This window comes from Filicampus tigris, chromosome 6, assembly GCF_054856515.1.
Source record: "Filicampus tigris isolate MCC_2025a chromosome 6, RoL_Ftig_1.0, whole genome shotgun sequence".
NCBI classification, from domain to species: domain Eukaryota; kingdom Metazoa; phylum Chordata; class Actinopteri; order Syngnathiformes; family Syngnathidae; genus Filicampus; species Filicampus tigris.
This window is the reverse complement of record NC_141222.1, coordinates 29,318,705-29,341,683: the sequence shown is the minus strand read 5'-3', so window position 1 is coordinate 29,341,683 and position 22,979 is coordinate 29,318,705. Positions and strand designations below refer to the sequence as shown.

Genomic DNA, 22,979 nt, shown 5'->3' with positions numbered 1-22,979 from the left:
ACGGTGACAGCCTGAGACGGAGAACCAAACAAAACCCATTTGCGGCTTTAGTCACAATCACAAAAAGGCCCATAAATCACGAACGCGAACAGTGTTCCCAGTACGTATATGTCATATGACATATATGACATCTGCCACCCAGGTCGGGTCCATTCCTTGCACTGCACGCCCACCAAAGCGTTGCTTTTCAAATGGAACATTTTGACATTGAACTTTGCCTGTTCTATCTTTGAGGATACAGTACAAGGTTATGCACGTGGTAAATGATGAATGAGCCCGCAGTGCATCTTGTGTGGCACCGATTACTTTAGCCGAAAGTCTGAAGGGCCATCATGCTCCAATGTACAGTCATCTAATCGGATGGCCGATTCATCACCATCACCACCATCATCATCATCATCATCGTTAAGTGATGTGCTCTCAAACCGTTATTTGTTTTAAAGTATGCTGTGTTCAATAATATACGCAAACATCAATGTGTTTATATTTGTTTTTTGTTTGATATAATACGTCCCGTTTACTGCACAGTTATGAATATTTTGTCACCGTCGTAAAATTTCTCATTGACGTGCGGACACTTTACGTTGGTTGTATCTTAGTTATGGTAGTGTGTGTTTGCCAAGAAGAGCATGTGGATGATGAAGAAACGAAAAGAGATGGTGGCATACCGCAACTACTGAAGTGTTGTGTTGGTGCGTTGACAAAACAAAGAAATATGGATATCGAAGCTGCAAGCGCAACAATCATCATCATCATCATCATCATCATCATCATCATCGGCCATCCACATGACGCGCTGAGCTGGAACAGACGAATTGCAATTGCATCTCGTTCGCTTCAATGGGGGAAACATGATGAGCTAATCGGCTTAGGGCAAATGAAACGTGTAACTGCGGTCGGTTGACTGCAGTGAAATAAAAATGAAAAGTCTTTGCTCCTCGCCGTACGCGTTTTTGTCTTGGAATCAAAAGCCTCGCCTCGGCGCGGCGCGGCGCGGCGCGGCGCGCAGTGCGCTGCGCCTGTTAGCGGCTGCGCTCGCTCACGAGGCGGAAAAGAGGACAAAGGCGCTATGGCCTCGCCTCGCTTCAACATAAAAGCCGGGCGCCAAGGTCGAGCGCTCGATCGACAAATTCAAAGCGACGTCGCGTGGAGTCCAAATTACTTAAGGGATTAACAACATTTGGTTGGATTTTTTTAAGTCGTGTTTTCTCGCTTCCCGCTGACGGCGAGGAGATTGAGTTGGCACGATAGCTTTCATTTTGAAGGGCCGGGCTGGACGTGGACGCGACGCGGCCGGTAATCTTTCCGTCTTCCCGCGGTCGGCAGCCTCGTTGATCAGCGTCCAATCTGGGTCGTCCTTGCTTGCCTCCTTCGCTCTGCTTCCTTCCTTCCTTCCTTCCTTTCTTTCCTACCTGCGGTTCTCCTGCGCAACGAAGAAGACCGGCCGGCCGGCCGGGCGGGCCTTGCTCTCGCCCTCTCGGCCTCTCGGCCTCTCGGCCTCTCGAATCTCCCTTCGGCCTCTCGAATCTCCCTCTGGCCACCGAGCGAGCGTCGAGCGCGGCGGCAGAACGTCGAGATGCGGATGACGTCAGAGGCCACGGGGCAGCAGGTGCAAGGATTATAGTCACGTCGTTCAGCGGCACGACAGGCGACCCCCGTTTGCCTCTCACCCGAGCCCAGCCGCGCTTGATGAAAATCCGCCGCGCAGACAGAACCCACCCAGCACCACGTACACGTCTTGCGGACGTTGCGTTTGGGGCTAAATCTGCTCGCTCCGTCTCAGGCTTGAGTTAGCCCAGAAACAGTGCTGCGTTTGGCTCATCCAAATTTAGTCAGCTAAAACAGTTGTCGAAAGCCGACTTGTGTTATAGCCCATCCAAAATGATACAAATTTAGCCCCAAAAATAGTCGTTTGAATTCGGGTCGTGTTTAGCCGTCTTTGTTGTCGTATTATTGGGTTTTTTGAATGTGTAAAGTGCTTTGTCACAGTTGCAGCTGTTGTGAAATGCGCTATATAATTAAAGTTGTATTGTATTGCATTTAGGCGGCACGGCGGGGGACTGCGATGCATTGGATTGAGAAAAAAAGCAAATCAAATTGTAATGTCCGTCCCATTGTTCCGAAACCGAATCGCGCAACAACACGAATGGATGGAGTTCCTGGTGTTGTCGCCAACCAGCCGTCCGAAAATCAGTCGAAACCTCGATCATTGCTCTCCCTCGAAATAAAAGCGGGTGTTTGTCTTCTTTTGAAAAACGCCAAGCAAAATGTTGCTGAGCCACTGTGCTTTCAGGGAAAAGGCCTGAGATCGGAGCCCGTTTCCCATCGGAGCTGACCGCGATTCCTCTTGGTTGCCGATGAATGGGGTCATTGTTGCACCTCGAGCCGAGGCCTTTTCCAAAGGGGCGCTTCCCTCGAATCACCCGGAAAATCCCGGTGAAGTTTGCATTCAGGTGTATTGCAAAATCACTTTCAGAGAGCATTGACACCCAAACCCAAATTTGGACAGTTCAATGGAGCCTGGAAACAATTTGTCCTCCGCCCAAACAGTTGATCATCCCGCCAGCTAGTTGAGCGCCAACACGTCACTCGAAAGGCCGTCGAAGGGCTACGGGAAATGAGCGCCGCGGTGGACTGTACTTGCCGCAATTTTGCTCAGTGGTCCTGTTTTTCTTTCCTCTTTCCTGTTTTGCCCGCATTTGCAGTCTTGACGGGAAGGCATGGCGGCGGCGGCAAGGAGACGGCCGTGAGCGCTTGATGGCGGACAAGACGGCGCCGCGCTGCCAGCTGAGGCTGGAGTGGATCCACGGCTACCGCGGCCACCAGTGCCGCAACAACCTCTTCTACACGGCCGGCAAGGAGCTGGTCTACTTTGTGGCCGGGGTGGGCGTGGTCTACAACGCCCGCGAACACACCCAGAAGTTCTACCTGGGACACGACGACGACATCATCAGGTCGGTCGGTCGGTCGGTCGGTCGGCCGGCCGCCGCCGGGCCCGACCCGTCCCGCCCTTCCGCACTCGGGAGAGACGCACCGCTTGGGACGTCGCTAGCGATTTCTCCCAAATCCAATCGGCGTTTTCAAACCGTGTTAACTTCAAGGAACTATCGATTTCCAGTTCCACTCATTCTACTGACCCTCGGAACACTTGAAAGCGGAAGTCAACGCAAACCTCTTTTTCCCCCCAAAGATGTTTGCCAGCAGGCCCGCGGCTGGCAACAGGGCATTGTGACAAATATTGCCTTTGTGGATTCAGAGTTCATCCACTGGCTTTTAGCCATCTGCGGGGGCGGCCGTTTTGTCCTGTGCCCACTGAAAGTGACTTCGCAAGCGCTCGGGCGACGACCAATCGCGGCTCCGATTGTGAAAAGAGGTCAGCCGCGATTGGTCGTTGTGAGCGCTTGTCATGTCGCCATCGGTCGACGGGAGTGGCAAAATGGCCGCCCCGCCCCCCCCCCCCCCCCCTCCCGGTTGGCTAAAAAGCAGCGCATTTTGCCGCTCAAACGCAATATTGATCCGGATGCCCGCTTTCAACCGGTGGGCCCGCCGGGAACAGATTGCGGAACAAAAATCGCTTTGGCTTGACTTCCACTTTAAGATCAGTGAGAGCATTTTGGAGAATTTCCAAATATTGCGGAAAACCGCAGGGAGCAATTTTGGGGGAGTTTTCCGTTCACTTTTGAAGACATGCTGATGACGCTGAGGGCTCCCTGATCTTTGTTTGAATTTTACAACAAAGTTGTATATTGTCCCAAATGTATAAGAATGATTCAAACAAATGACCATGATGCAAATGGCAAAAAATCCTCAGTAAACCTGCTTGAAGACGTTTCAACAAAGTTAAGCGTTTCTCATTTTAAAAAAAGTCTTGCTGATGATATATTCCCTCGCGCTGAAAATGAACGTCGGCTCCAAATATCGGTTATCGGCCTCCTCGGCTCCCAATTCGAGATGCGTTCTTCCCAGGGCCGATACCGATTATTCGTGGTCCGGGCGGCCGAGAACCCGATGTTTGGAGCCGATATTATTCATTGTCAGTAAAAGAAAATATTGGCGTTCAAATCTAAAATAAGGAAAAAAAGACAATTCCAAACTTTGTGGAAACCTCTTTTAGCATATGTTTATTGAACGGTTTTTCCGATTTGCTTAATGTTGATATTTTTTTTTTCTTTTTGTTATGACAAGCAATTTCTGCCAGTATACATCGTTATGATCAAATCGTAACCAAAAGTTCGGGGCGGGGAGCGGCCGAGGTCGTCAGCACGTCTCAAAAAGTGAGACGAAAACCGAAACGACAGCCGGATATCGTTTTCGACGGTCCTTTCCAAATGTCAGAACATTTCAACTTTCACATTTCCTTTGTTTTTCGATTCGAACGCGGGTTGAAATCGATTTCTCATCCGATTATTCAAAAAGGCCGAGTCTATGTCAAAGCGCCGAATATCGCCGCCGATCATGGGCGCCGAATATCGCCGGCCATGATGGGCCCGGCCCATCGTGGCTCCGAGCGGTGCCGAAAAACCCCATCCGGGTCTATCTCCGAGCTGGGGAAGAAGGTGCGGAAGGGCCGGCCTTGCTCACGCTGGATGTGTTTGTGTTTGCGCGGCGGGCTCGGGCGTCCAGTCTGGCGCTGCATCCCGACAAAGTGCAGGTGGCGACGGGTCAGGTGGGCAAGGAGCCGTACGTGTGCGTGTGGGACACGTACGCCATGCAGACCGTGTCCATCCTGCGCGACGCGCACACCCACGGCGTGGCCTGTCTGGCTTTCGACGGCGACGGACAGGTGAGGCCCCGCCCCGCCCCGCCCCGCCCCGCCCCGCCCCGCCGGCCGGCTCACGCGGCCTGTCTGTCCCCGCAGCGACTGGCCTCGGTGGGTCTGGACGCACGGAACACGGTGTGCGTGTGGGACTGGAGGAGAGGACGCGTCCTGGCCTCGGCCAGCGGACACTCGGACAGAGTAGGAGCCCCGCCCCCGCCCGCCCCCCGCCCGGCGGCGGCAGCGGCCGCCGCGTTGACGCTGCGCTTGGCTTCCTGCAGATCTTCGACGTGGCTTGGGACCCGCAGCTTTCCACGCGACTGGTCAGCTGCGGCGTCAAACACATCAAGGTGAAGTTGAGTCGTCCCCGGGGCCAAATAAAGAAAAGCGGGAACGCGGCGTTGAAAAACATGGCGAGAGACCGATTATCGGCCGGGCCGGGCCGGTATTGGGCATTCTGGCCGGTATTGGGCATTCTGACCAATACCGGCCTTCCGTCCCTAGTAGCTAACGCTGGGCGGGTTGTGGCTCTTCAGTTCTGGACCCTGTGCGGTAACGCCCTGACCCCCAAACGCGGCGTCTTCGGCAAGACGGGCGACCTGCAGACCATTTTGTGCGTGGCCGCCGCCAAGGAGCAGACCACCTACTCGGGAGCGCTCAACGGAGACGTCTACGTGTGGAGGGGAGCGGCGCTGGTCAGGACCGTGCAGGCGGCGCACGCGGTACGTACCGGCCGGCCGGCCGGCCGCCGGGTTGGGTTTGTTGAAACTGGAACGGAATCGGCCTTTCAGGCGGGGATCTTCAGCATGCACGCCAGCGAGGAAGGTTTCGCCACCGGCGGCCGCGACGGTTGCGTGCGGCTTTGGGACGCCGACTTCAAGCCCATCACCAAGATCGACCTGCGGGAAGCCGAGCAGGGCTACAAAGGTGGCAGCGCGTCCGTCGGGCCCGCCGCCGCCGCCGCCGCCGCCGCGTCCGTCCCGAGTCACGCCGGTCTGCGCTTTCAGGGCTGTCCATCCGCAGCGTCTGCTGGAAGGCCGACCGCATCCTGGCCGGGACGCAGGACAGCGAGATCTTCGAGGTGATGGTGCGCGACAGGGACAAACCGCTGCTGCTGATGCAGGGCCACAGCGAGGGCGAGCTGTGGGCGCTCGACCTCCATCCCAAGCAAGCGCTGGCCGTCACCGGCAGCGACGACCGATCCGTCAGGTGAGTTGTTGGGTCGCTTCTTTGAAAGGCGCTCGGGACAAGTCGGATCCTGGGGGCGGGGGGGTCCTCGCCGGCCCGTTTCGGACGCCTCCTTGATGGCGCCCCCGTCATTTGGGAGACGCGGGCCGGGCGGGGCCTCTCGGCTCGGGCCTCTCGGCTCGGGCCTCTCGGCTCGGGCCGCGCGGGGGACCTGCCGTCCAAAAGGCCACCCCCGAGACGGCGGTCGGGAACGCCCTCCGCCTTCAGAGGCCGATTGGTGTTCTTTTGTGCCCGAGCTGACTCGGCTGGCCTGCCGTCCGTCCCGTCCCGTCCCGCCCCGTCCCGGCCAGGCTGTGGAGCCTTCCCGACCACACCCTGCTGGCCCGCTGTAACATGGAGGAATCGGTGCGCAGCGTTTCCTTCAACCACGACGGATCTCAGCTGGCTCTCGGCATGAAGGACGGGTCCTTCACCGTCCTGCGAGTCCGGTGAGTCCGTCGGGCGCCGGCCTCGGGCGCTGGCCTCGGTGACCGGGGCTTGCGTGCTCAGGGACATGACGGAGGTGGTGCACATCAAGGACCGCAAGGAGGTGATCCACGAGCTCAAGTTCTCTCCGGACGGCTCCTTGTTGGCGGTGGGCTCCAACGACGGCGTGGTGGACGTCTACGCCGTAGCGCAGCGCTTCAAGAAAGTGGGCGAGTGCGCCCGCTCCGCCTCCTTCATCACCCACCTGGACTGGTCGGTAGACTCGCGCTTCCTGCAAACCAACGACGGCGCCGGAGAACACCTCTTTTACCGCATGCCAGGTAGGAAAGCCGCTTGTCTCCTCGCGTAGCGTGAAGTAACTCGGGCGCAGTGTCAAATTTGGGCTCGACTACGTCCAAAGCCTCGATTCAACTCCGCGGAGCGCGGAGCCGTGTGAACCCGCGCGAGCGGAACCCCCTCGAAGGGAGTCCGCTCGGATTTGTCGGAATCGAGTCGATGCGCCGGCCGCTGACCTTTGACCCGCTCTGCAGCAGGTAAGCTGCTGTCCAAGGAGGAGGCCAAGGGGGTCCACTGGATGACCTGGACCGGCGTGCTGGGCCCGGAGGTCAACGGCATCTGGCCCAAATACTCCAACGTGACCGACGTCAACTCGGTGGACGCCAACTACGGCGGCGCCGTGCTGGCCGCCGGCGACGACCTCGGCCTCGTCAAGCTCTTCCGCTTCCCGTGCCTCAAGAAAGGTCGGTCCCGCCGTCCCGCCCGCCCCGCCCCCGAGCGCTTCCTCCAGGCTCGCCCCTTTCCTCCCTGGCGCAGGCGCCAAATTCAAGAAGTACATCGGCCATTCCGCCCACGTCACCAACGTGCGCTGGTCCAGCGACCTGCAGTGGCTGCTCAGCACCGGGGGGGCCGATCACGCCGTCTTCCAGTGGCGCTTCCTGCCCGAGGGCGTCATGAACGGCGTCCTTCAGCCCCTCCTCCAGGGTAAGCTGGCCCCGGTTCACTTCATCCGTACACTCGTCCCCCGCTGGCCGTGAGAGCTGAAAATCGGCGCTCTCCGGAGGCCCCCGCACCGCCCCCCCACCCCCCCCCCCCGCCCTCCACGCGCACCATGCCGACGCATTTCAACTCAAGCCCGGCCCGGCCCACGTCGGGCTTTTGACCGATATCGGCATCGGCCTTTGAATTAGAAATCCCCCGAAAGCTGTCTTGAAATCGAAAGAAAGAAATGTGAGCGTTGAACTTTTCAGGGCTTCATTTACCGATACGGAGCTATCGTTTCAGTTTTCATGTCACTTTTCAAGACGACCCCGGCTGCTCCCTGAACTACTATTTGAGAACAAAGGTGGATACGGGCAGAGATTTCTTGTCATAACAAAAAGAAAAAAAATCAACATTAAGAAAATCGGAAAAACTGTTCAATAAACATATGCTTAAAGAGGTTTCAACAAAGTCAAGAGTTTTTAAAAAATGTAATTCATATAATATTTTCTCTGTTACTGAAATGGAATATCGGCTCCAAATATCGGTTATCGGCCTTCGTGACTACTAATAATCGGTATTGGTATCGGCCCTAAAGAGAAAAAAAAACGTATCGCTCTATCTCTAATAAACATATGCTTGAAGGAGTTTCAACAAAGTCAAAGTGGAGAGGTTTTTTTGTTCTTGTTTTGACGCCAATATTTTCTCATTTACTGACAAATGAATATCGGCTCCAAATATCGGCGAGGGGCCTTGTCGACTACCAATAATGGGCATCGGCCCCGAAGAAAAAAAACATATCGGTCCGGCTCTAATATGGGCTTCAAATATCGGCGAGCGGCCTTGTCGACGACCGCTAATCGCCATCGGCCCTGAAAAAAAGCCCCACGTGGGTCTATCTCTAATTTCAACAGGGTAAAACGGTAAAAGTCAACCTTTGCGGCCGTCTCGAGCTACCAAAGGGTTGTAGAACTCATCACTCTGAGAAACGGAAAAGCAGAATCTCAGGTGACTGGTGTCAACATTTGCCATACGTTGAGGCGCCCGCGCATTCCTCCCGGGGGCCGGGGGAGGGGGGGGTTTGGCCTCCCGGGGGTGGGGGCTGACCGTCCCCGTCAAAGTTGTCTTCATTTGGATGAGTATGGCAGAAAGGCGTGCAAGTTGCCGTAAAAGCGGCCGCCGTCTCGCCCCGACCTTAGAAGGCTACGCCGACTCCAACAGCGGCGAATCGGACTCGGACATATCGGACGTGCCCGAGATCGACTCGGACATCGAGCAGGAGTCTCAGCACAGCTACGAACGGCAGGTGAGCAAAGAAGGGTCTTTTTTTTTTGTCCGGCTTTGGTCGTGACGTTTGAGCCTTTCGGCCTCGTTTGGCCTTTGCGCGGTCGGCAGGTTTACAAGGACGACTTGCCGCAGCTGCGCAGGAAGCTGAGCGCTTCGCTCAAGAGGCAGAAAGCTCCCGACGAGAGTCTTCGTCTGCACTTTGTGCACGGGTGGGTACGCTTGCAATTGCCGTCCGTCCGTCCGTCCGATGGTCCGATGGGCCGATGGGCCGACGGGCCGATGGGCCGATGGGCCGATGGGCCGATGGGCCGCCGGGCCGCCGTCAAGCCCTTTGGAGCCGGCCAAGTTGCGGCGGCCTTGTCGGAACCGCTAGCGAGCCGTCCCGTAAGGCTCCGGCCCCGATTCCGTTCCAGTTTCAACAAAATGCGTCGCTCATTTTACAAGCAAAAATGGCAAATGTAACATCTGCATTTTGCCCGTCTTACAAACGACAACTCTTTGACAACAACGACAAAGGCAGCAACGGGAACTCATTTGGACTGATGAACTGCACTCTTGTCTGCTCATCGGTCGGTGTTTTGTTGGTGCGTGCCAGAACTCATCATGAAAATCGGCAAAAGAACAAACGATTGGACCGCGATCGCCACAAATCCTTTTGTCGTCGAAATTCCGACAGCGTTTTTTCTACATCGATGCGTATTTTGCGCTGTTTGAATTGAATTTCGACAAAGCGTTACAGCCCTAATATCGAGCTAATCTTGAAAAGGCGCGCAGTGCGCTAAAATGGCTGGACGGATTGAAGGGGAGAAAAGTCCAAATATTTGGGCCAGGGATGTAACGATTGATTGAAAGTCGATTTTCAAACCAATATAAACAGCTTAAAATTTGCATCGGTGTAAACTGAAAAGGATCGACGTCCAAATGCGGATTACCAGTCCGAATGATGCGTTCATTTTCAAGGGATTTTGGGGGTTCCAAAGGACAAAACGTTCCAATAGGAACGAACGTCTTTTGGTTGTAAAATGAGTCGTTGATTTAGTTCCCAAAAGATTTGAAACCAAACGGAAAATGGACAACGGAATGGGATCGGAGCTCGAGTGAATGGTTCCCTCCCCGGGGTTTGCGTGGGTCCAAAGACTTGGCGGCGGTCCTCCGGGATGGCGCGGCGGCCCGCCGGCCGGCCGGCCCGCCCGCCCGCCTGCGAGGCCGGCGTGACCTTGTTTGCTGATGCTGGCCGCAGGTACCGGGGCTTCGACTGCCGCAACAACCTGTTCTACAGTCAGACGGGCGAGGTGGTGTACCACGTGGCGGCCGTGGCGGTGGTCTACGACCGGCTGCGGCACACTCAGAGGTTCTACCAGGGCCACGACGACGACATCCTCAGCCTGGCCGCGCACCCGCTCAAAGACTTGGCCGCCAGCGCGCAGGTACGCCGGCCGAGGGGCCGAGGGGCCGAGGGGCCGAGGGGCCGAGGGGCCGCTCCTCCGTCGGGCCGCTCCCCCGTCGGGCCGCTCCCCCGTCGGGCCGCTCCGTAACGGGCCGTCCGCCGTGGGCTCAGGTGGGCCGCGACCCGGCCGTCCACGTGTGGGACATCCCGACTCTGAAATGCCTGTCGCTGCTGCGAGGTCACCACAGCGCCGGCGTGTGCGCACTGGACTTCACCGGTAACTTGGCGCCGTCCCGTCCTGTCCCGTCCCGTCCCGTCGCGTCGGCACGCCCTCGCCACCGTTTCCGCTCGTCTGTGTTTTGTGCCGGCAGCCGACGGAAAGAGTTTGGTGTCGGTGGGGATGGACGACTTCCACTCGGTGGTCATCTGGGACTGGAAGAAGGGCGAGCGGCTGGCCAAGAGCAGGTGGGCGCCCCCCGCCCCGCCCCGCCCCGCCCCGCCCCGCCCCGCCATCGGCGGGCTTCCCCTTGACCGGCTCCGCTTTCCCGGCAGGGGTCACAAGGACAAAGTGTTTGTGGTGAAGAGTAACCCCTTCAGGATGGACAAGCTGGTCACGCTGGGGATGAAACACATCAAGTTCTGGCAACACTCAGGTAGCCGCCGATTGATGGAAAAAGAGCGCCGAGGAATATTCTGGCCAATCGAAACGCCCCAGTCAATTCCAGTCATCCGAAGTAGCGCAACCAACGGGCCGGGCCCGCGCATCCTGATTTCACCACGCGTCCGATTCCCGGCGCCGCCCGCTCCTTCTGCCGCGCCCGCCGCGGCCAGCGGGAGTTGTCGGCCGGACCGCTTGTCGGCGCCGAGATTTGGCCTTTTCAGCAATGTCATTTTCACATCTCGGACGACTTCGTTTAGCGTCCGAGGATGGCTATTGGCAAAAATGCACAGCAATCATAAGAATGATGGTAATCGACGTGAGCCGAACAAATGCTCAATTGATGTGCTTGAAGACGTTTCAACAAAGGGTAGTTTTTTTTTTTCCCGATTTTGACGCCAATATTTTCTTTTGTTGACTACTTGACTACTCCTAATCGCTATTGGCATCGGCCCTGAAAAAAACAGAGGGGTCCATCACTATTCCAAATACGGCTTTTCGGGCCTTCCGGGCTACTGATAACCGATGCGGGCCCCGAGCACAAACCGGACGGTCGAGGGCTCCTCTGGATTTTTGGGGATCCGATTGCGCCACGGAGGCCCAGCTGGCAAACGGAGCCGGCGCGCGGCCCGCCACTCTCGGCGCCAGACAAACGTGAGCGACTAGCGGCGGCAAACGGGACGGGTCGCGCCAGCTCTGCTTTGTTTCCCTGCCGGCCAGGTGGCGGTCTGACCTTCAAACGCGGAATCTTCGGCAACCTCGGCAAGCAGGAGACCATGATGTCGGCGTGCTACGGCCGCTCCGAGGACTCGCTGTACTCGGGGGCCACCAACGGGGACGTTTACGTTTGGCGAGAAACCACGCTGGTCAAGACCGTCAAGGCCCACGACGGGCCCGTCTTCGCCATGTGCTCCCTGGACAAGGTGTGCTCGGGACGCCGCCCGTTGAAGGGAACGCGTCGGAGCGTCGACGCCGGGGCCGGGCGCGCTTCAATCCCATTCAGAGGCCTACGATTGCATTGATTTCCGATTCGGAGGCCCACCATTCCGTTCCATTCCGATTCAGAGGCCTACGGTTGCATTCGATTTCCGATTCGGAGGCCCACCATTCCGTTCCATTCCGATTCAGAGGCCTACGGTTCCATTCGATTTCCGATTCGGAGGCCCACCATTCCGTTCCATTCCGATTCAGAGGCCTACGGTTCCATTCGATTTCCGTTGCCATGCATCACCGCATTGGCTTACCTTTTATAGTCCATTGGTACCTTTTTAAAAACGAGAAACTCACACTTTGACTTGCCTTCGCTCACATGCGGTTTTGCTTGTTCCGCCGCCTTGTCGCGTATTAGCCTAGCCTAGCGCAGACATCTGACGTACAAACGCACTTCATCACTCGCGCGTGCTTTGAGTTTTTCTATTTCAACTTGAAATAGCGATTATTAATGCCTATCAATCGATTCAGGATCTTTGTAATACGCCGAACGATGCATGGAAAAAAAAAACATGATCGTTCCCACCCTTAATTGACACCATTTTGGCCGTTAACCGTCGTTTCGTGGCTCCCGTCCACCGCAAATGACATCACAGCTGCCGAGGTAACGGCCGATCGCGGCTCAGCTCGCCGAAGCCGGCCGCGATCGGCCGTGACCCGAGCAGGCCGGACGCCGCCGCCGGTCGGCAGAAGTGAGAAAATGGGGGGGGCGCGGTGGCGCAAGCGCGGCCTGCGCGATGGCGCAAATGCTCCGTGCGGCTTCCGACGCTGCTTGTTGCGTGGACCGTCCAGGGTTTCGTGACAGGCGGCAAGGACGGCGTGGTGGAACTGTGGGACGACGCCTTTGAAAGATGTCTGAAGACCTACGCCATCAAGAGGACGCTTCTGTCGCCCTCGTCCAAAGGTGGGCGCCAAATGCGGCGCCAAATGCGGCGCCAAAGGTGGGCGCCAAATGCGGCGCCAAATGCGGCGCCAAATGCGGCGCCAAATGCGGCGCCAAATGCGGCGCGGCGCGGCGGCGGCCGACCTGAGCGCTACTCTCCTCTTTAGGACTGCTGCTGGAAGACAATCCGTCCGTGCGAGCCATCGCGCTGGGACACGGCCACATTCTTGTGGGCACCAAGAACGGGGAAATTCTGGAGATTGACAAGAGCGGACCCATGACCCTGCTGGTCCAGGTCAGACCGATCGGCGAGCGCGGCAGACTCGATCACCCAAGTACGGGGCTCGAGAGCGGGAGCCCGGGACGTGCGCGGCCGTCCGGATGTCAACGGGCGTGTGTGGCCTTCAGGGTCACATGGAGGGCGAGGTCTGGGGTTTGGCCGCCCATCCGCTGCTGCCCGTCTGCGCCACCGTCAGTGACGACAAAACTCTGAGGATGTGGGAGCTGTCGGCCAATCACCGGATGGTCGCCGTGCGCAAGCTGAAGAGAGGTGAGCCGAGGCGAGCCCGGGCCCGAGCCCGAGGGAGCGCCCGGCCAACCGCTCTTGGTGTGCGTGTCGCAAAGGCGGGCGCTGTTGCGCCTTCTCCCCCGACGGCAAAGCTCTGGCGGTGGGCCTGAACGACGGCAGCTTCCTGGTGGTCAACGCCGACACGCTGGAGGACATGGTGACCTTCCACCACCGCAGGGAGCTCATCTCCGACATCCGCTTCTCGCAAGGTACCTGGAGCGGGCGGGGCGGGGCGGGGCGGGGCGGGGCCGGGCGGGGCGGGGCTGGGGCGGGGCGGGGCGGGGCCGGGCGGGGCCGGGCGGGGCCGGCCGCCCAAACTGAACGGCCGGCGGCGCGTTGCAGACGCCGGCAAGTACCTGGCCGTGGCTTCCCACGATTCCTTCGTGGACATCTACAATGTGCTGAGCAGCAAGAGAGTTGGCATCTGTAAAGGAGCCGCGAGCGGCATCACCCACCTGGACTGGGACTCCAGAGGTCAGCCCGTCGGGACCGCCGGCGGGGGGCGGGGCTTCTCCTCACACCGCTCTCGTCCTTCCCGCCCGGCAGGAAAACTGCTGCAGGTCAACACGGGAAGCAAAGAACAGCTTTTCTTTGAGGCTCCTCGCGGACGCAAGCAGAACATCGACGCGGCCGAGGTCAGTCGCTTTGCTCCCTCTCAAAACGCGTTTCTCACTCGTAAACCCAAAATGCCAACGTGCAAAAAGTGGCCGCCGCCTTTGAGCCGTGCGCCTTTGACCCGCCCTCGGCAGTTGGACAAGCTGGAGTGGGCCAGCTGGACCTCGGTCGCGGGTCCGAGCTGCCAGGGAATCTGGCCCACCTTCGGCTTCGTCAACGCGGCGGCGCTCAGCAAAGACGGCAAACTGCTGGCCAGCGCCGACGACTTTGGCTTCCTGAAGCTCTTCGGCTTCCCGTGCAGGGTGAGCGCCGCCCGCCCGGCTCCGCCCGCCCGGCTCCGCCCGCCCGCGGCCGACCTCGGTGCCTCTTCTCCGCCCTCAGGGTCGCTTCTCCAAGTTCAAGAAGTACGCGGGCCACAGCATCAACGTGACCAACGTGCGCTGGTCCAACGACGACGCGCTGCTGCTGTCGGTGGGCGGGGCCGACACGGCGCTCATGATTTGGACCAGGGAGCCTCCGGGTCACAAGGAGAGCAAAGCGGTCGACAGCGAAGAGTCCGACGACGACACCGAGGAAGACGGAGGTACCGCCCGGCGCCGCTGTACCCGCCTCCTTCCAAATCGACCCGACCCTCCCTCGCCCCCGTCCCCCCCCCCGAGCTTTTGGCCAAAATCGGCTTCTTTCTTGCAATTCCTGTAAAGCGGCCACGCTTCTTTACTCGTTTTCTACCCCAAAAATAAACGATGCTTTGAACAATCTCAATTATGAGCCAAACAATGGCGGCCCTCGCGTACGACTTCAGAAGTCATAGACGGCACTTTTGTCTCGGAAGCGGGTGGAGTTGCTCCGCTATGACCCGCGGTGTCCCACGGGGGTCAATTTTGGGTCCCGAACGATTCTCGGATCGAGTGCGTGAGGCGACCCAGTCGACCGTCTTTGCCCGTGCGAGCGGTTTCGGGACAAAGCGTCACTTGTTGCGCGCGCTCCTGCGGCAAAAGAGCTGGCTCGCTCCTTCCTGTGACGTCATCAGGCTACGACAGCGACGTGGCTCGGGAGAGGGCCGCCGACTACGTGACCAAGGTCCGCTCGGCCGGCATCCGCAAGATGACGGGAACCAAGCCTCACCTGCGCCACAAGGAACTTCCCGCGGAAGAGAGGTGAAGCCCGCCTTTCCTATCCGACCGGCACTTTTTCGGACTCTTACCCATCCGGATCCCGCTTCTCCGCCCCATCCCGGCCGGGATGCCTTCAGACCCCCGGTGAGTCGAGCGACTCCGCTGCCGGACAAACTGGCGAGGAACGACGTGTCCAAGAAGAAGAAGGCGGTGGAGGTGAGTGGCCCCGGCGTCCGGCTCCCCCCCCGGCGTCCCCCGGCGTCCGGCTCCCCCCCCGGCGTCCCCCGGCGTCCGGCTCCCCCCCGGCGTGACGGCGCTCCGGCTTCTCCTCGCGTCGCCAGGACCTTCGGCTGGATCACGTGTTCGGGTACCGAGGCGTGGACTGCCGTAACAACCTTCACTACCTCAACGACGGCGCCGACATCGTCTTCCACACGGCGGCCGCGGCCGTCGTGCAAAACCTGTCCTCAGGTTTGTAGTCCGCGCCGGAGCCGAGCCGGCCAAAGTACGCGCGAATAGCATCGGTTAGCCCGCTGGACACGACTGCTGTGTTTTTTTTTTTTCCCCCTCAGAGATGCAATCCGCTTCCCTCGATTGTTAGCTAAGACACGACGGCCGCGTTTTGTGGACTCTTTAGGCGGCCGCAAAGCAACGCGTCCGATGCCTCTTTTCTGTCCCCCCGCAGGAACTCAGAGTTTCTATCTGGAGCACACGGACGACATCCTGTGCCTGACCGTCAACCAGCACCCCAAATACCAAAATGTCATCGCCACCGGGCAGATCGGTGAGTGGGGCGCTGGCTCCCGAACTGCCGCCCGTCAGGGGCGGAGCCGGGACGCGGCTAACGGGTGGGCCCGGAACGATCGGGGCGGGCCTGAATAGTTCGCTCGCTGAGCACAATTTTCCTGCCCCACATATAAATTGACAAAGTCAATAATATGAAGTTCACCTCGTCTTCGATGATGTCGTTCTTAAGATTCGATCCAATGGGGGAAAAAAAAAAAACCCAAAACCCCAAAATGCAATAATGATTCAATCGTAATTGACAGAAAATGTGAGAAAGTGGGCAGTTTTTCAATGTGGGTGGGCCCACCGCCCACGGCTCCGCCCACGGCTCCGCCCCGGTCGCCCGTCCTCCGTGGAAAATGGCCGCCGCATGAATTTGGCTGCTTTTGCTGCATATGCCGCTTTCTGTTTTTCTTTTGTTTTTTGCCATCCTTATTGTCTCCGCCCCTCCGTCAGGAGACATCACAGAGCTCCCAGGTAAGCCCCGCCCACCTCAGCGCCCATCTTTCTGGCGCCCGTCGGACGCGTGTGCGCGTGCGACGCTCAGTGTGGGAGGTCCGCTTGGAGCCGCCCGGGCTGCCCACGCGTAAAAGACGCCAGCGCGTTTCAATTCCGACGGATCTCGACAAAGCGGAGCGCGACTTGTCTCCGAGAATTCCCCACGTGCGGCGGCAGCCCTCGCAGCTTCAAAGACCGGCCGTGTCGTGGGCATTCCGTCCGCCGCGCTGGCGGCCGCCGGCTGTTTTGCTGACAGTTGGTGCAAAAAAAAATGGCCGACGGAAGCGTCTGTTTTTTTTGCCCCAAAGTATCGTCAGTAACCGGCTCCAATAGCGACGGCCTCTCGCCGGTCGCTCGGTGACCGACGGACGACCGCTTTGCTTGCGTGTGGTTTTGTGGGGGCGGGGCGGGCCCGACAGACTCGGCCGCCGCCGATCGCAGGTGGGTGTGCCTTGAAAAAACGGGGTCCCGGGCCCGCCTCTGAGGAGCCGCTCGGCCGGCGCGTCGGCAAAGGGACACGCCCATCCGGAGGCGGCGAGCGTCCGGCGGCGCGCCGAGCGCGGGCGAAGATGACTGAGCTGCCCGTCGGCGTCCCACGCCCGGCCGGGTATGGGCGCCGGCCCCCGCATCGATCAAAGCAATACGCGAAGCCCCGCCACTCGCTTCAACGTCGCTTGTCGGCCAACGAGCTTGGAAATACCGAGCGCGGGCCATCGGAAGCCACTTTTCATCTTCTCGGTTAGCGCCGGCTCGTAAGAGGAGGAGCGCAAGCCCAGGGGTGCGGCTAGCGCCAGTCGTCAAAGGTAGAAAGGTGAGCGAGCAGCTTGATACGCGGCCTCAAAGCTTGCGTTGTGGGGCCGCTTGCGAAACCAGCGAAGGCAAAGGCCTTTTTGGCCAGCCACCTCCGTCCGTCCGTCCGTCCGTCCGTCCGTCCGTCCGTCCGTCCGACCTGGCTCTGTCCGACGGCTTTGTCTCCGTCTCCTGCTTCAAATGCGTCGCTCGCTCGCTCGCCCGCTCGGCGGTGTTAGGAGCGCTCCCTTGTCCTCGGTACCGTCGTCGGCGGGCCTACGGCCAAAGTCAAATCGGATCTTTCCGTGGATGTGCCTCGTCGCCGTTCCCCCCCGCGGCGTCACGGCCAGCCGGGGGACTTGAAATGAAAAGTGGCGTCTTGGCCAACGGTGTCTTCTTTGGAGCGCGGCGTGAGCCTGCCCTTTCCACTGGACTGAATCCTCGCGCCGGTGCCGCTCCGCCGCAGGCTTTGCCCCGTCCATCCACGTGTGGGACGCGGCGAGCAAGCGGACCTTGTCCATCCTGCGCTGCTCCCACGCCAAAGGCGTGGGCTACGTCAACTTCAGCGCCACGGGGAAGCTGCTGCTGTCCGTGGGGGTGGAGCCCGAGCACGTCATCAGCGTGTGGCGGTGGCAGGAAGGTGAGGTGAGAGCGCCCGCCGCCCCCTGCCGGACCACTGTGGCGCGTGTCTTTTGACGGCAGGCGCCAGGATCACCGGCAAAGGGGGCCACCCGGAGCGGATCTTCGCCGCCGAGTTCCGGCCCGACTCGGACAGCCAGTTTGTGTCGGTGGGCGTCAAACACATCAAGTTCTGGACTCTGGCGGGCGGCTCGCTCCTGTACAAAAAAGGCGCGCTGGGCGGCGTGGAGGACGGACGCACGCAGACCATGTTGGCGCTGGCCTTCGGAGCCGTGAGTTCAAGGCCGCCGTCTCGTCTTTCAATTGGCCGTCGGGAAAGCGAAGGCGGCCAAAAGTCCAAAGGGGCGGAAGTGTACCGGGCCGGTGCCGCGGGCCTCCGCGACGGCTGACTAGCTAGTTGGCGCTTTCCCGCGGCGGGGCCGGCGCCCTAATGCTCCTTTGCCCGCGGCAGAACAACTTGACCTTCACCGGCGCCATCAACGGAGACGTGTACGTGTGGAGGGAGCACTTCCTGGTGCGGGTGGTGGCCAAGGCGCACAGCGGGCCCGTCTTCACCATGTACACCACGCTGAGGGACGGACTCATCGTCACCGGCGGAAAAGAGCGGCCGTGAGTACGCGCGCCCGAGCCGGCCGGCCGGCCGGCCGCTTGGTCCCGTCTGAGCCGTTTTTGCCGCCGCCGCCGCCGCCGCGGACAGGACCAAGGAGGGCGGCGCCGTCAAACTTTGGGACCAGGAGATGAAGCGATGCCGAGCCTTCCAGCTGGAGACGGGGCAAGCGGTGGAGAACGTGCGATCCGTCTGCAGAGGCAAGGTAGGCGCGAACGTCCGCGAAAGACGTGGACCCGCGGCGGGTCAAGGGCCAGAGTCCCTTCAGGTTCCGGCCACGGCGAGCACGTCCGCCCGCGTTCTTCTCCGTCGGGCGTGGCGATTTCCGATGTCGCTCCAGGTTTCCCGGAGGGATCGCCGAGGTTGGCTAAAAGCGTATTTTGGCTGGCCGTCCTTCCGATTGCCGCCCCGTTTCCCCTTGAAAAAAAAAAAGCCATCTTTCCGCTCCTTTGTTGTTTGAATGGAAAGGCGCCGTTCCCACGGGGGTCGCCCTGCCCTTGCTTCGCTCGGCGGCGAAACGCGGGCCTTTTGGCCGGCTGTCGATATCCGTGGGAATGCCGCCTTTCCACATCCGGCTGTCAGGGAAGACGTTTGGCTCCGCTCGCCCTCGCAAAGAGAAGAACTAGAAAAGGGGTCGGCCCCTCCTTCCGCGTTTGCTGGGAAAACCCCGACCGAGTGCCTTGTCGCCGGCTAACCCCAAGCCCGCCCAGGGCAAGATCCTGGTGGGGACCAAAGACGGCGAGATCATCGAAGTGGGCGAGAAGAACGCCGCCTCCAACACCATGATCAACGGACACACGCGCGGCGGCATCTGGGGGCTGGACGCGCACCCGTTCAAGGACGTCTTCATCTCGGCCAGCGATGACGGAACCGTCCGCATTTGGGACCTGGCTGATAAGGTGTGACGCGCGAGCGCGCGCGCGCGCACGCACGCACGCACGCACGCACGCACGCACGCACGCACACCCCTTTGCTCCCCCGCCTCCCACGGCTACGGTACGAGCGCCAGAGGCACGATACGGAGCGAGAATGTCTTTGGGGCTGAGTCCTGCTGTAGCGGAGAGGCGAAAAAGCCAGCGAGGTGGTGGAAAGCGTGGCACGGCGGGGATGAGGCGGACGCTCTTGTCGCTCTTTTCCTAGAAACTGCTCAACAAGGTGAGCCTGGGCCATCCCGCCAAGTGCACGTCGTACAGCCCCAACGGGGAGATGGTCTCCATCGGCATGGAGAACGGAGAGTTCGTCATCCTGCTGGTCAACTCGCTCAGCGTCTGGGGCAAGAAGCGAGACCGCAGCGTCGCCGTCCACGACGTACGGTACGAGGCGCTCGCCGGGGGGGGGGGCGGCAGGTAGGGCGGGGACCACTCGCCAGACGTGCGCCTTTCTGTCGTCCGTCCCTCCCGCCAGCTTCAGCCCGGACAACCGTTTCCTGGCGGTGGGCTGCGCCGAGAGCGCCGTGGACTTCTACGACCTTTCCCTGGGCTCCTCCCTCAACCGCATCGGCTACTGCAAGGACATCCCGGGCCGCGTCATCCAGATGGACTTCTCGGCCGACAGCAAGCGCATCCAGGTGGGCGGGGCCGGCCCCATTCCCTCCCTCCCTCCCTCCCTCGGCTGACGGCGACGCCTCCCGCTCGCAGGTGACCACCAGCAGCTACGCCCGGCAGGTGCACGAGGTCCCCTCGGGCAAGATGCTCACCGAAGCCTCCCAGCTGGAGCGGATCACCTGGGCCACGTGGACCAGGTGAGGCCGCTTTTTTCCGCCGTCCCCCCCCCGGACGGCCGCGCTCGTATTCCCGCTCAACGCCAGGCGCGGGCCGACGGCGGGCGCGGACCGTATGACGGCCGGGAGCGGGGAAAAAAAGGGCCTTTTGGGGAAGATTTTCTCCGCATTTTCTCCACCCAACGCAATCTTTCATTTTCAAACGAAGATTTGCACCGTGTTAGCTTGAAAGGACATTTTGAAGAAGTCCCGGTGTCCCGCCACCGGTGAGCTTCTTGTAGGGCAGACCTGCGGGCCGCTCACGTTGTCCTTGGGGCTAACTAGTAGTCATTTGTTTCTTTTTTTTAGGCACACGATCAACATGTCAGCTAACGGCTTGAGCGTGCCGCGATGGTGCCGAAAAGTCTGTCTTCCTCCCCGCCTCCTCTGGGTCAGGGTGTACGTCCCTGCTGGCCCCTCCCCCCTTTGCTCTGCCACAGAGGAGCAAAAAAAAAAGCATATTCATATTTTGTTTGTTCTGCTCATGCGCCCCCTGTGACTGAAAATGCGCTGAAAGAAAGTTTTGGAAAAAAGAGAGAAGCCTCCGGCCTCCCCGCGTTGCTTTGGCTTGTGTTTGGCCAGTCGGACACCATTTTATGAATGCCATTTCTCGGTGGCGAATTGGATGGCCGCATCCGACATGCGCGCGCGGTATGAAGGTGAAAAGCGAGGGTCCCGGTCATTTGCTTCAGGTGGGCCCCGAACATCCGCGACGCCCACGGCAAACGCGGCTCGTCTGGGAAGCGCGAGTCGGGGCAAATGACCAGCAACGTCCACGCGATCGACAGTGACGCCAATTGGCAGTGTTGAAATGCCGATTTGATTGTGTTTTTTCTTTTTTGTTTCCCCCTGCCTGCGCGCAGCATCGTGGGCGACGAGGTTCTGGGGATCTGGCCTCGCAACGCCGACAAGGCCGACGTCAACTGCGCGTGCGTGTCCCGCGCCGGCCTCAACTTGGTGACCGGCGACGACTTGGGCCTCATCAAGCTCTTCGACTTCCCCTGCTCGGAGAAATTCGTACGTGCGGCGCGTGGGCGCTAAGCTAAGCTAAGCGGGCTGACCGGGGGCTCTGTGGGGGGGCTTTGCAGGCCAAACACAAGCGCTACTCGGGACACTCGGCTCACGTGACCAACGCTCGCTTCTCCTGCGACGACAAGTTTGTCATCAGCGCCGGCGGCAGCGACTGCAGGTGACAAACGAGCCTCGCCGGCATGTTCAGCTCCCAATCCAAAAGTGACCGGTTGCTCGTTTGGGAAGCAAAAATGGAAAACCCCCGGATTTGTCCGACTTTGAGAGAGAGAGATTTGGCCTCAGCTCAAGGTCGATTCCGTACACGTTGCGGCTAACGCGGTTAGTCGTCCATTCATTTTTGTGTCGGGCTGAGTCGGACCCCAGTTCCCAAAAGGGCCACGATTTGACACGGTGGAAAATTGAAAAGAACAGCGATTGACTTAGCGGCTCGGCCCAAAAATGTTCATGCTAGTTTCGCAAAATGTCTGACCTGCGCTCTGGTAATCGGTTGACGACAGAAATGGCAGACTCCGATCGATGATCGAAAGAGCCGCGGCCCCGCGGCCCCGCGGCCTCGCGGCCCCGCGGCCCCGCGGCCCCGCGGCCTCGCGGCGGCAGCTCTGGAAGCAACACGTCACTTTTAGTTTTGCGGCTCTTTGGAACTGAAAAGAAGGAAGGATGGGCTTTTTCCTTGACATGACTGTGTTTCTCCTCCCAGTTTGTTTGTGTGGAAATGTCACTAGCTGGCGGCGTGGCGGCGTCCTGCGGCCAGGCGGGGACGCGCCTTTCCTCTCGGGCCAAAGGGGCTGGCTTTTGGGGGAAGTTGAGCGGAGGCAAACACGGCGGCTCAGCTTGTCTACCTCACCGCGGCGTTCGCTTACTCAAGGGTTAGCCTGGCAACGCTTGTTGGCCTTTTCTACACTCCACGCAAACGTTCATCCAATCGGAGCGAGACGCCACAATACAGCGAACCCCCGTTTACCGTGGCCGATGGATGTTTGTCCATATGGTTTTTTTCAGGGCCGATATCCATTATTAGTCGTCAGGGAGGCCCGTGACCGGTATTGGGAGACCATATTCATTTTCAGTAAAAAGACAAATATTGGCGTGAAAAGGGCGAATACATTCCGAGTGTAATTATTTGCCCCGAAGCAATGCTAAGATTTTGCTTTACACCCGCCCATCAACTCAAATGACTTTGACACCCCTGATTTGGACCTTATTGTGTAGCGGCAGAATCGTGCGTTTGGACATTGGGAAACAATTTCTTTTGGGTGGAAGAAAAAAAAATTTATATATATATATATATATATATATATATATATATATATATATATATATATATATATATATATATATATATTTGGCCAACATGTCTGTTGGCTAGCTTGCGTTCTTTATTTATTTGGTGTTTTAGATGCATGCTTCATGCAGCAAAGTTAGCTTCATGAGCGAGGCAAGCTAACGCAACACACGTGGCACTCGCTCAATGATGCTAATGGTGCTAACTTGTTGATGTCGTAGTTTAGCGCAAGTGTAGCGTGTGATTGGCATGTTGCATATTGAGTCTTGGCGGTGTTGATTTACATTCAGTGCTAACTTGAAGTCGGGCACATTTTATTCGGGCAAACAAACGCTGCCTCCAATCGGTCTTTCGCCGGCTTAGCCTAGCTTAGCATCGAACGGTCCTTAGCCTACTTAGCCTAGCTTAGCATCGAAGAAATAGTATGCTGAGCTCGGCCAACGTAGCTAAATGAGATGCTATCGTTTCTCTTCCTGTTTGTGAGATTTGATCGTGGTCAGTGTTTCAGGTTGACAAAGTGAGTGTAGAAAAAAAAACGGTGTGAATACGACTTCTTTTACAATAAAAGTACACGTGACAGTCGTTCTATTGTGGTTTTTGACTAAAGCAGTCATGTGAGTGAACAAATTATGAGCTGCATCTTTTAAAACACTATTAGCATGTTCACTGGTTTAAT

General features: G+C 58.8%; 1 protein-coding gene across 4 annotated transcripts; it reads left to right on the top strand.

The window, feature by feature from the left end:
- Positions 1–1,307: 1,307 nt before the first annotated feature.
- On the top strand, positions 1,308–22,885 carry eml6 (EMAP like 6). 4 transcript variants are annotated; one of them, XM_086033973.1, is made up of 43 exons: positions 1,308–1,609; positions 2,706–2,954; positions 4,624–4,783; positions 4,859–4,957; positions 5,038–5,106; positions 5,293–5,478; positions 5,548–5,683; positions 5,764–5,965; positions 6,295–6,432; positions 6,494–6,750; positions 6,964–7,170; positions 7,244–7,411; positions 8,608–8,714; positions 8,804–8,904; positions 9,936–10,122; positions 10,254–10,359; positions 10,454–10,547; positions 10,635–10,735; positions 11,461–11,663; positions 12,523–12,634; positions 12,781–12,908; positions 13,022–13,163; positions 13,238–13,390; positions 13,524–13,655; positions 13,728–13,816; positions 13,931–14,098; positions 14,178–14,379; positions 14,827–14,953; positions 15,049–15,127; positions 15,253–15,382; positions 15,597–15,695; positions 16,154–16,174; positions 17,451–17,624; positions 17,687–17,895; positions 18,075–18,232; positions 18,321–18,435; positions 18,941–19,129; positions 19,371–19,543; positions 19,635–19,797; positions 19,868–19,971; positions 20,853–21,006; positions 21,078–21,178; positions 21,719–22,885. In XM_086033973.1, exons 2-43 carry the CDS (start codon positions 2,758–2,760, stop codon positions 21,741–21,743), a joined length of 5,865 nt encoding a protein of 1,954 aa, XP_085890099.1. In that variant the 5' UTR covers positions 1,308–1,609; positions 2,706–2,757; the 3' UTR covers positions 21,744–22,885. The 4 variants fall into 4 exon arrangements, with proteins under 4 accessions (XP_085890099.1, XP_085890098.1, XP_085890101.1 ...); XM_086033972.1 differs by having other exon boundaries at positions 6,961–7,170; XM_086033975.1 differs by lacking the exon at positions 16,154–16,174 and having other exon boundaries at positions 6,961–7,170.
- The last annotated feature ends 94 nt before the right edge of the window (positions 22,886–22,979 follow it).